This window comes from Lonchura striata, unplaced genomic scaffold, assembly GCF_046129695.1.
Source record: "Lonchura striata isolate bLonStr1 unplaced genomic scaffold, bLonStr1.mat Scaffold_85, whole genome shotgun sequence".
In the NCBI taxonomy this organism is placed as follows: Eukaryota; Metazoa; Chordata; class Aves; order Passeriformes; family Estrildidae; genus Lonchura; species Lonchura striata.
The window spans coordinates 1,607,862-1,620,950 of record NW_027461188.1 but is presented as its reverse complement, the minus strand read 5'-3'; the positions used below and the strand labels follow the sequence as shown (position 1 = coordinate 1,620,950).

Here is a 13,089-nt window from a genome sequence, read left to right as displayed (position 1 = left end):
GGAGCTGGTGGAGAAGCCTCATGGCAGGGAGAAGCCCCACAAGTGCTTGGAATGTGGGAAGGGTTTCAGCCGGAGCTCCCACCTGGTCCAGCACCAGAGGATCCACACTGGGGAGAGGCCCTACGAGTGTGGGGAATGTGGGAAGATGTTTCAGACCAGATCCCATCTCCTCAGTCATGAGCGGATTCACACAGAGGAGAGGCCCTACCGCTGCCCTGACTGCGGGAAGGGCTTCAAGCACAACTCCAGCTTCACCGTGCACCGGCGCATCCACACCGGGGAGAGGCCCTACGAGTGTGGGAAGTGTGGGAAGAGCTTCTCCAGGAGCTCTCACTTGACCCAGCACCAACGGAGGCACCACTAAGGGAAGCCCTGTGAGTGCCTCGAGTGAGGGAAGAGCTTGGAGTGAGGGAAGAGAGTGAGGGAAGAGCTTGGTGCGCTGCTGCAGCTCCATCCCCCATGGGAGGATCCGGGATGGATGATCCCCAGTGACCCCCATTGGGCAGAGCCCTGGTGCCCCCATATGGAGAATAAAACAGAGAGTAAAGCAATGGAGCTGATAAAGGGGCTCGATATCTGAGGCCTGACTGAGCAGAAACTGTGGGAGACACAGACACAGTTTAAGTCTCCCTGGGCAAGAAGACTGACCAAGCAACATGGTGTGAGACTTTGTGATAAGATAAATGTTCCCAGGTGACCTGATGTCACAAAGAATGTGTAACCAATGGGAAATTGTTACCAAAAACAGAGCCCTCTATAAGCCCCATACAAGTCAATCCCTGTATAAACACCTGGTACACTCAATAAAATTGGCTTTGCTCTAAACTCGTATGTCCCCGTCTCTCCATGGTGGATAACCCTGTTGTGGGTGATCCCCGTTGGGTGGGGGAAGGTGCTGGAGGGATTTCTTTCCCTTCTCCTGGTGCTGCCGTGGTTTGGTTGGTAATAAATTCCCTCCCTGTGCCCAGGCCGGGTCTGTTGTCCCCGTGCCGGTGCTCGGGCCGGGATCTCTCCCGTTCCTTCTCTGCACTGCCGGGCCTCTCCTCAGCCAATGAGAGAACGCGGTGGAGAAGAGTCAGCCAATCAGCGAGAGCGGGGCTGATGACTCACCAGTTGCCGGGCAGACCCGCAGCAGGCAGTGTTCCCCACCTGGACCCGCCCTCCCTGCCCAGGGCCGGCCCCGCCGTGGGGTCCCCCCAAGTCCCTCCCCAGTGCCCCCATGAACTGGGCTGGGTTTAACTGGGAAGCTTTACTGGGAACACTGGGAGCAGGCGGGCAGGGGCAGAGTGACAGCAGGGCTGGGGGACACTCGACCCCCCCAAAATCAGCGTGGGGATGGAGCGGGGGTCCCGGCTGGGCCCAAGGCCACGGGGAGCGGCTGCGGCCGCCGGCGGCTCAGGAGCTCTGTGGGCAGAGAAAAGGGGGTGATACCGGGCTGGGGGCCCCGGGGGAGCATTCACACTCCAGGGGAGGGGGGAAACGACCTCTGGGACCCCCCTTTCCTGTGCATGTAAACTCGATCCCCAGTGCCAGGAAGACGAAGCCCAACTCGGGAGTCCCCAGTTCTTGTCGGCATCTTGCTGCGGCAGCATCCAGCAGCATCTCTGGGTGGTCCGCAGGGGTCAGGATCTCCCAAAAACTCTCACAGACACCCAAGCCCCTCCAAGCACTTTCCTGGTCGCTTCCAGCCCACTCAGGATCCCCTGAAACCTCCCTCTTCATTCTGTCCTAACCTCCCCAGGACCCACTAAAGCCCCTCCTGTCCCTCTCAGGATCCCACAGCCTCCTTCTAGTCGTCCCCTACTGCCTCAGGACCCCTAAAGCCTATCCCAGTCCTTTCCCAGCCCCACCAGGACTCACCCATAGCCCTCCCAGTCTCTTTCCAGCACAACCAACCTCATCCCAATCTCTGCTTTTCCATCCCCAATCTCCATCCAGCTCCTTCAGGCTCACTCTATTCCCTCCCACTTAAACCTAGTGCACCCAAACTCCCTCCCAGTGCCCAACAGGACCTCCAGAACCTCATCCCACCCTTCCCAGTATTCTCCAAATCCCTTCTTAGCCCTTCTAAACCCCCAACCTCCTCTCCCAGTTGAAACCAGGCTCTCTCCAGCTCCCTCCCAGTTGCTCCCAGCACATCCCAGTTGCTCCCAGCACCCCCAGTTCCTCCCCCATACCCCAGTTCCGGCTCACAGGTTGTTCCAGGCTGATGTTGTTGGCAGGTGGAGGTGAGCCCAGCCTGGGTTGGGGTTTCCAGCAGCACCAGGAGCTGGTGGGTCCAGTCCCTGTTGGGGACCACGTCGGTGGCCACCACAGAGAGCTCCTGCTGGCCCTGGAACCACCTCAGCTGGATGGGAGCAGGCGGCTGGGGCCGGGCCAGGAGCTCGAGGGCAGCAGAGAGATGGACACGTTGGGGGGCAGTGGGAGAGAGTGGGTGTAATAAATACAAAGGTCGTTGTTCATCAAAATGAGTGTTAAAGGAGACAAGAATTTGAACTGAGTAGGGAATGCAACTAGCATAGAAGACTGTGTAACTAATTATATACAAGTTGACTTTTAGGCCAAGGACAATCTGCAAGGAAGATGAGGAGCCTTCATTCCTGCGACCTCCAAGGGCAGAAAAAAAGACCCCCGGCAACCAATTGAACCAGCGCAGAGTGCATAGAGAGAAAATACATCAACCGGGACGTATAAAACCAAAAAGGTCAAAGGGGGAAGGTGCTCCGTGGCAGAGCAGAGGCTCCCCGGCTGCCCAGCGCTGTTCTTTTGCTTAATACCGCTTGCTTAATAAATTCTTGTTAATTGATTTATCGATAATTAGCCTCCCCAATTGAATTTGTCCATAGCAAATTTGGTGCCGTGACTCGGATAAGGGCGACCGGGTGGGAATTCCTAATCAGGGAGGCGCCCCGCTGCCTCTGCAGCGGCCCTGGTGCAGGCTTTTCCTTCCCAGACCCTTACCGACGAGCCCAAATTCGGTATTGAGCACAAGGGATACCAGTAACCCCGTAATCTTTGTGCACGAAGCCGGGCGAAGACGCAGGACAGCGTGAGTATAAAATTGGGGATCCGCTGGGTTGGGCTGGGATCCCAGGACATAACGCGTGAGACGTCCTTGTAGGACGAGGCACGGGCAGAGCTCTGAGTAGTGCGGTTTGCAGAGCCCGCGAGGGGCTGGGCACCAACAGGGGCCGCGAGTGTGTGTGTGCCTGAAGGCGTCCTGGGAGATGGGACAGAGGAAAAGCAAGCCCTCTGCTTCCATGGGGACGGGGACCCCGGTAACGCTTCCCCAGATCCCCCCTGACAGTCCGTTAGGTCTAATGATAAAATCTTGGGATGAATATCCTTCAAGGAAAGGGAAGGCTAGGGCAAAAATGATACATTATTGTATAAAAGAATAGGGAGGAAAACAAATCTGTAGTGATAATTTGTTTTGGCCACTGTTTGGAAACTTCAAGGACTGGATTTGCCAGGCATTAAACATTTATGTAAACTCCAAAGAACATTTTGATATGGAAGAGAGCAAGTATGCTGCTCTCTGGATAGTGGGGGAAACAAGAGCAAAACTTTTTGCCTTAAGCACTCAGGGAGGGAAAAAGAAAAATAAAAAGCCTGAGGAAGTTCCAACTACACCCCCTCTACCATACATGCCTCCTCCTCCTCCACCCGCACCAGCACCACCCGCAGTCTACCCCAATTTAGATCAAGGGGGAGATTTTGATAACCAAGAGGTAGAAATCCCAGAGCCTATCCCTGAGGATTGTTCATAGTCTAACAAGGGGGGAAAGAGAAAGGGAAGGGCAAGCTCTATATCCATTGAGGGAAGTAGCTTTGGGAATGATCCCTAACCCCAGTGCTGGTCAGCAGGGACAACCAACCCAAATTCTGGGAATAGGTTATGTGGAGGTACCTCTCAACTCAGGAGATGTGAGGGAGTTCAAGAAAGAAATGGGAGCATATGGGCCAAATCTTAAAGGAATTTTCTGACCCTATAGCCTGGGACTTCCCATGTGAACAAATTCAGAATCCAGCGGAGGTGGCAGAGTACTTGAAAGAGAAATGCCATGATAAGTCTAAGGAGAAAAAGATCATTGCAGTGAGTTGGGCCCTCGCATAGGTTTATCACACCCTGCTAGATACTGTAGGGCAGCAGACAGAGGAAGGGGGGCAGGGAGATAAATCAGCAGCTATCCCAGTCACTCAGGCTGCAGCCAACAGCCCCGGCTCGAAGCCAGCAGCTAAACCAGACAGTGAGCCTAAGCCAGCAGCTAAACCAGACAGGGAGCCTAAGCCAGCAGCTAAACCAGACTGTGAGCCTCAACCAGTGGCTGTTGCTATGAGCACAATGGGCCAGTGATGCCTCAGGCCATCAGGGCAGAGATGCCACCTACAAGTGCGCACGAGACCAAGGGGTGGATCTAACCATGGACAGTATTTCTCAGGTGATCCATGACTGTGAGACCTGTGCTGCCATCAAACAGGCCAAGCAGGTGAAGCCCCTGTGGTATGGTGGGCGGTGGTCCAAGTACAAGTATGGGGAGGCCTGGCAGATTGACTACATCACACTGCCCCAGACACGCCAAGGCAAGCGCTACGTGCTCACAATGGTAAAAGCCACCACTGGATGGCTGGAAACCTACCCTGTGTCTCATGTTACAGCCTGTAACACCATCCTGGGCCTTGAGAAGCAGGTCCTTTGGAGGCATGGTACCCCTGAGAGGATTGAGTCAGAAAATGGGACTCATTTCAAGAACAGCCTTATCAACACCTGGGTCAGGGAACATGGCACTGGGTGGGTGTACCACATCCCCTACCATGCACCAGCTGCAGGCAAAGTGGAGAGGTACAATGGACTGTTAAAAATCACCTTAAAAGCATTGGGTGGGGAATCTTTCAAAAATTGGGAGCAACATTTAGCAAAGGCCACCTGGTTAGTTAACAGCCAAGGTTCCACCAGTCGAGCAGGTCCTGCCCAGTCTGAGGCCCTGAATATAGTAGATGGAGATAAAGTCCCAGTGGCACATGCCAGAGGTTTGTTAGGGAAATCAGTGTGGAGCAATTCTGCCTCGAGTACAGACAAACCCATTTGTGGGATTGTCTTTGCTCAGGGACCAGGTTGTACATGGTGGATAATGCAGAGAGATGGAGCAACACGATGTGTACCTCAGGGGGATCTGATTGTGGGGTGAGACTCAAATGCAAATATCACTGTTTGCTGGATGTTACTGCCAGTGTCTGTAAACGAAAACACACAGACATGAGACAGAAGGAAATGTGTGTCAAAGGTTTGAGTAAGTGAGATGGAAGGAAATGTTTATGAGTAAGTGAAAGATGGAAGTTTTAACTTGATAGAGTTTTTACATGATGTTGAAGATATGGAGATAAGGGGTGGAATGTCCAAGGGTGACGTTATGGTGTTTGTATCTCCAATCGTGTGTTCTGTTTATGTTTGATATTATGTTCTGTGCTTTCAGAACTGACTCAGAAAGTGAAGGTTTGTTTTGCCTTATTATCGGCCGGCTCACCTGCCCCCATGGTCTGCTGTCTAGAAGAGGCCAGTGCTGGCTGGCTTGCTTTGCTTTGCTTGCTGGCTTCTGCTTGCTTTGCTTTGCTTTTTTGCTTGCTTTTGCTTTTGCCTTTGCTTTTTAAATTAGTTTAGCTAAGCAGTCCAATTCTTTCCCTGGACTGTTCCTTTTCCCTTTCCCTTTCCTGAATACCATCCAACCTGCTCTGGACTGGGACCCTCTAAACACCGAGGAGCACCGGGAGCCTGCGCTCTGTGATCTGCAGCAGCCATCCCCAGTGCCCAGAGCAATCCCCAGTGCCCAGACCCGGGCGACCACCCCCAGGAGAGACTTCCTGGATTTGTCATCTCTTCAGAGTGGTGAAAGAGTTTTGTTGTCATCTGGTGTTGTTCATTTTTTTAGTGCTGGGAAGGGTTTTTTTTGTTAAATAAACAGGTTCTTTTCCACTTCTCTCAGAGAAAATTCTTCCTGAATCAGGTGGGTGGGGAGGGGCCATGGGGGTTTGTTTTCTGGGGGCTCCTTCCAGAGGTTTTTCTCCCAAATTTGCCCCAAACTAGGACAAATATTTTGCTGCCCATCTCGTGGCTGGAGAGAATGAAAAAAAAAACCAAAAACGTTCTAATCATATTTTGGTTCCAATTACTTTGTGTTAGTATGGAGCAGTTACTGGCTTTGTTGTTTGAATTCGTAGTGTCTTTTAGAGTGGAGGCCTGTATGTGTTCCTGGTCCCTAGGGGTTTTTTTGAGATCTTAATCCCTCTATGGTCCCTATGTTTATTTTTTTATCCAGGAATAGCTCCAGTATTGTCCCTAATACGTAGTTTTTGCAGTAGAAGGGCACTGACCAGAATATCCATCAGGCTGTGCTAGGGTGTGATGGCATCCAGGGGGTTTATGAAGGTGCTGAGGTCTGTTCCAGGAATGCATGGCTCATAGTCATGGTTGTGCAGCCAGTTTGTTAGAGGGGAAGCAGGGGATGAGGCTTTTCAGCCGTTGCTTTCCTTCTTCTCCTCTGAATCTCTTAGCTCCCTATTAGAGAATGTTCCGTTTCCCCTGACTGTTAAAGAGACCATCTTCCTGGTGTTTAATCTGGTAAGCTTTCTCTCTACAGTCTGCAGTCTCTCTAGAATGAGGGCTGAGATTTCTAGAGGGGCTGAAGAGACCCCTGACCCAGGAGTAGACCCAGGTGTGAGAAATCCTGAGTGGTGTGGGAAATGGGGGGGACGGGAATTGGCACATAGACCGTTTTCCCACATTCAAATCGATTTTACTGATTTGCCTAAAGTAGGAAGGTATCAACACTTATTGGTGATAATAGATCACTTGACTCACTTTGTAGAGACATTCCCTACCTCCAGGGCAACTACACAAACAGTAGTAAAAATATTATTAGAAGAGATAATCCCTTGCTACAGACTAGCAGAAGTAATAGACTCTGACAGAGGGCCACACTTTGCCTTCAAAATAATCAAAGAAGTAGTTACAGCTCTAGGAACAAAGTGGCAATATCATACTCCCTGACATCCACAAAGCTCAGGTAAAGTGAAAAGGGTAAATGGGAAAATTACGAAACAACTAACTAAATTGATGTATAAAACACAGTTATCCTGGGGAAAATGTTTACCTTTAGCCTTGTTAAATATAAGAATTCTGCCCAGAACCAATATTGGAATTTCTCCATTTGAAATGCTTTATAGGGTGCCTTATGACATGGATTCTCCTATAGATCACCCTGAAATAAGTAATCAACAAATTAACCAATATGTCATGCAACTTATGAAGGCTCGGGAAGGGCTTAGAAGAGCTGGGTTACTAGTGCAACAAGCTCCTTTAGACCTAGCAATCCATAATATAAATCCAGGTGATAAGGTGTTAATAAAAAACCTGGAAAGAAACTTCACTAACCCCAAACTGGGAAGCCCCCTATGTTGTTTTACTCACTACAGAAACTGCAGTCAGAACCTCCGAGAAGGGGTGGACCCATGCGAGCCGAATAAAGGGAGCGATTCCTGCTGCTGCCCAAGAGCCCTGGAGAATAACCAGCCAGCCCGGGGACCTTAAGGTCACATTTAAATGGACTGAGTGGACTCAGTAAAAATTGTACGAACCAGCTGGTAGAGTGAGATATTGGACTATGGATATCCCATAACTAATGATTTTAGAGTATATTGTACAAATAAGGATTGTGATTGTTACCCTTTTGTATGCTCTATTTGTAAAATTTGCAGGAACGGTGGTGGGTCCATAGTTACAGAGGCACTCCTCCTAGGGGTATTTGTAAAGGTGTTATCAGTTAGAAAGAGAACTGACAGAGTCAGTCCTAAGGATTGGAGAAGAGAACAGGACCCTGCCAAGAGAATCCCAAGAGCGGTAGGAGGTGTTTATTAAGGGAGCTAGGCCTGAAAATTTTTGTTTCCACTCCAATGAACTCCAAATTAGAAAAGGGAATTGCCGGAAAACTTTACCTGGGATTCAGTGTGACTCACCACAAGTGAAGGATAAAAATTTAGAATCATTCAAAAAGAGGCAGCAAAAACAGAGTAAGGGTCCTCCTGAAGAATATCCTTGCTGCTGAGAAGATGGTGCGCCTCGTGGCTTGGAGCAACCGAGTCGGCGGGCAAGGCAGAGGGATGTTAGAGGGAATGCCGCGGGAGACAAGACTCATGATATCATGATCATCAAGTCTCAGTTTATTGTGGCAGATTACACAGTTTATATATGTTCGTTAATTAGCTCATACATATTGCAAAAGCCAAGCTCATGATTGGTTGCTATGTGACTTGTACTATTATCTTAAAAGTATCTTTGTGATCGATACATGCCTGTCCAGCTGGCTTGCAGTTGGAACAGCTTAGTACCCCTTTGTTCTTCTCTATCTACTTCTACATACCAAGCAGTTTCAATATCCTGCTTTCTGCACACCATCTACTCTTCAGGGCCATGCGAACTTTGCAGCAGTCACGTAGCCCTCCCTATTTGGATTAATTTTACAGTATCATGTCCCTTGTTCAACCATTCCTCTGTCGGGCTCTCTTCAGGAACATATTCTGGAGGATTTGTGGGTTCTTGGGGGATATCTGGTAGTATTCTCCATATCTTTGCACTCCAAAACCCAAAGTGGATTTGTCTGTCACCTCAAAGTGACTCAATCCTACCTCAAAATGGCTGGTTCTCACCTCAGTCCCATGCTAAAATTGCTCAATTCCTCAGCCTCCAGGATGAGATGGGGTTGGAAGGTGATCGGGAGAAGTGAGATCCAAATTTGAGGGTGTGGGGTCAGGATTGTGTGGGGCTGGGTGGGTGTAATTTATTTTGATAATAAGTAAAACTATCAGAATTATTGATTTCTGTCCCATTCAGTTTCTGTCAGTTCTGGTTTGCTTTTCAGAGTGCCGCCTTCTCAGCTGATTTTGTTTGTGTCCTCCTGTCCCAGACTGAAAAGCAAGATGTGTTCTATTTGCCATCTGTATGGCAGTTGTCCTGTGTTAAGTAGGCAGTTTTTCCTTATCTCTTCCACAATCAATCCTCCCTCAGGACAGACATTTGCTGATAATGGGCTATTGAATGTCACAGCATGACTTATAAGAAATGTGGAGAGTTTTGTGGATGAATGGCTTCGTGAGAAAGGACATGACTACGTGCAGTTAGTGAAGCAGTAGCTGAAAATTGCACAGTGCAGCAATAGCAGATGTAGCAATAATATCTTATGTCCTTGGGTAAGCTGGTTCACAACAGTAGAATGGTCAGCAAAAAGATAAATGTAAGGGAAAACAAAGCAAGCTCAGAAAGCTCCAAAGGCGGGGTTGACCTGTTTTTAATACACCAATGATGAGCCTAATTTTTGCAATATGCATGAGCTTCATTATAATGGGTATAACTGTACATGTGTGCTTGGAATAAACTGAGACTTGTTGACATTATAGAATGGACTTGTCTCCCATCATTTTTCCACACCTTGGCACAGGAATCCAACAGGGAGGAAAAGCACCAGAGATCCCACAGGAGGAAGAGCTGCAAACCCAGCCCAGGGTGTTCTGAGGAGCAAAGACCCACCCTGGGCCAGGAAGGTGGGCAGAGCTTCAGCCAGAGCTCAGAGCCGGTGGTCCCTGATAAGCTTCATGATGGGGAGAAGCCCTACAAGTGCTCAGAGTGTGGGAAGAGCTTCAGGCAGAGCAACAATCTGAAACGACACCTGATGATCCACACTGGGGAATGGCCCTACGAGTGTGGGGAGTGTGGGAAGGGATTCAGCTGCAGCTCTGCCCTTGTCACCCACCAACGCATCCACACTGGGGAGAGACCCTACGAGTGTCCCGAGTGTCAGAAGAGGTTTCACACCAGCTCCACTCTCCTCCTGCACCAGTGGATTCACACGGATGAGAGGCCCTTCTGCTGCCCGGACTGTGGGAAGGGCTTCAAGCGCAACTCCACCCTCGTCACCCACCGGCACATCCACACTGGGGAGAGGCCCTACAAGTGTGAGGAATGTGGGAAGAGCTTCAGGACAAGATCCCACTTGATCTGCCACCAGATCACCCACACTGGGGAAAGGCCATACAAGTGTGAGCAATGTGGGAAGGGCTTCAGCCAGAGGTCCAACCTGAACATCCACCAGAGGATCCACACTGGGGAGAGGCTCTATGAGTGTCCTGAGTGTCAGAAGAAGTTTAAAACCAGCTCAAATCTCCTCTGCCATCAGCGGATTCACACAGAGGAGAGACCCTTCCGCTGCCCCGACTGCGGGAAGAGCTTCAAGTGCAACTCCACCCTTGTCAAGCACCGGCGCATCCACACCGGGGAGAGGCCCTATGAGTGTCCCCGGTGTGGGAAGAGCTTCAGCCAGAGCTCTCACTTGACCAAACACCAACGGAGGCACCGGTAAGGGAAGCACTGTGAGTCCCCCAACTGCATGAAGAGCTTTGTACACTGCTCCAGCCTTACCCCCATGGGAAGACCCATTTTGGGCACAGGCCTTGTGACCCACATTCCCTGTGATCCATGTTGGTAAGACATCTGACTGGTTATCTTTTTGGTTTGGCCCTAATGTTCTTCTGATTTTTCCTTATCAAATAAAACACCTGAAATAGGACTGAAAAGAAAGTAATTATTCAGAGATTTCCAAAGTCCAACCCTTAAACAGGTATTTGAGAAGGAATTTATACTTTGGGCACATATTCTGGAGGATTTTTGGGTTCTTGGGGGATTTCAGGCAGTGTTGTCCATATCTTTGCACTCCTGAAGTCAAGATGGATTGATCTGTCACCTCAAAATGACTCCATCTCACTGAAAAAACCAAATTTTACCACAAAAGGTTACAATCCCACCTCAAAATGGCTTGTTTCCACCTCAAAAAATTCTAACCCATGACAAAATATCCAATTCCACAGCCTCCAGGGTGAGATGGGGTAGGAGGGAAATTAGGAAAAGTGGGATCCAAATTTAAATGGTGTGGGATCATGATTGTGTGCAGCTGGGTGTATGGGATATATTTTGATAGTAAATAAAACTTTCAGAATTATTGATTTCTGTCCCATTAATTTTCAGTCAGTTTTGTTTGGCTTTTCAGAGTGCCACCTTCTCAGTTGATTGTGTTTGTGTCCTCCTTTCCCTCCCACCTCTCTTTGCATATTCAGTTTCTCTCTCAGGGCCTCCCTTGACCCAGGGCAGGTCCCACCAAAGACCCTGCCCTGATTTCATTCCCAATCCATGAGCTACAACAACCATGGGTGAAGTTAGGAAGGCTGGCAGTGAAATGTCACTCTAAGATCTTGCTCCACTCAGCTTCTGGCTCTTCCATAAGAGCTTTTCCTTCAAGGGCAGGAACATTTTTCCTGGCTGGGAACTGGAATTCCAGCCCCTGGGAAAGTGTGCCATGGATCCCAGAGGGGCCTTCCCGAGGCTCCCAAGGTGCTGCTCCTGCCGTGCCTCCCAAGGAGCTGTGCAGGGCAGGGGACAAGGTGCAGCAGCTGTGTTGGTTCTGCAGTGCCACAACAGCCCCTGGTTCCAGGAGTTTCCACACTGCCAAAAGCGATTCCTGGGTTCCCATGATGCCCTGCTGTGTCCCCATGGATATTTGGTGCCATGAAGTTCTTCAGTGTCACAATGGCCACCTTGCTCCATGAGCTTCCACAATGTCCAAATGGCCTCCTTGGATGGGCAGTGTCCCCATGGACCATTGGCTCCATGCAGCCCACTGGGTCACCATGGATTCCTTGGTTCCATGAGGTTCTGGAGGTGTCTCCATGGTCTCTTTGGATCCACAGTGTCACAATGGACCACTGGATCCACGTGGCCATGCTGTGTCACCATGGCCCTTTGGTTCCATGGGACCCCAGGGTCACAACTGACTCCTTGCTTCCACATCACCCCTTCAGTGCCAAAATGGCCCCTTCGTTCCATGGGGAACACAAAAGATTTATAGAAACATTGAGGAAATCCTGCTCAACACAGCTGGGAATATCTGCCTGCATTCTAAAAAGAGGTTAAAAGTGAGGATGGCACCAGCAGCTTCCATCTGCAACAGAGATCCAGGAAAAGGACAGGGACAGAGAATTCAGCTGAGAGACTCAGAGAATTCTGCTTCCAGAGATCATTTCTGGTCACACTGTCCCTTGTAGAAAGGTGACACCACTCCAGGCAGCCTGTACTGAGCAGGTGGTTCCTGAGTGGGGTTTGTTGTTCAGGAAACCTGATCATGCTTTTCCATTCTTTCCTTCCCAACAGGAAAACTTCTCCTGGGCCTGTGTGCAGGCAGAGCCCTGAGGAGAGCAGGTGGGACACGGTGCAATGGGCTGGGACATGGAGCTGCAGAGCTCAGGGACAAGGTTCTGCTGCAGGGCACAGGGATGTCAGTGCCAGGTGGGCAATGTCAGACATGGTGAGGCTGGGGGTGAGGAGCAGCTTGTCCAAACAGGGTCAGCCCTCAGGGGGCTCATTCTTCTACATGCCCAGACCTCCTAAGGGGAACTTTAGCGTCAAGATCACCTGGGGAATACTTCTAACAGCTCTTCTCTGAATTGGGAAATAAAAAAATATTACATTGATAAAAGAAAAGAAGTCATGAGGTGAACTTGGAAATCTTCCTCCTTAACAGAACTCCAAACTGGCTTCAATCAGCCGCACAAGCCCTGGAGACCTGAAGACGATTGAAGGAAGACAAAGCGTCCCTGAGGGTTTATGGAGAGTTTTGTGGAAGAATGGCTTCGTGAGAAAGGACATGACTACGTGCAGTTAGTGAAGCAGTAGCTGAAAATTGCACAGTGCAGCAATAGCAAATGTAGCAATAATATCTTATGTCCTTGGCTAAGCTGGTTCTCAACAGTAGAATGTTCAGCAAATAGATAAATGTAAGGGAAGACAAAGCAAGCTTAGAAAGCTCCAAAGGCGGGGTTGACCTGTTTTCCATACACCAATGATGAGCTTAAATTTTGCAATATGCATGAGCTTCATTATAACGGGTATAACTATACATGTGTGCTTGAAATAAACTGAGACTTGTTGACATTATAGAATGGACTTGTCTCCCGTCATTTTTTCCACAAGGGTTTTCTTTGTTTTGATGATCC

At 49.6% G+C, this 13,089-nt stretch overlaps 1 protein-coding gene across 1 annotated transcript in view; it reads left to right on the top strand.

The window, feature by feature from the left end:
• Positions 1 to 13,089, top strand: part of LOC110469778 (uncharacterized) — a gene marked incomplete at its 5' end in the record, with an annotated part of 706,345 nt that overhangs the window by 253,073 nt on the left and 440,183 nt on the right. The window contains 2 exon segments of the mRNA XM_077790762.1: positions 28 to 353; positions 9,640 to 10,402. Of these exon segments, the coding sequence (XP_077646888.1) occupies positions 28 to 353; positions 9,640 to 10,402 (1,089 nt within the window).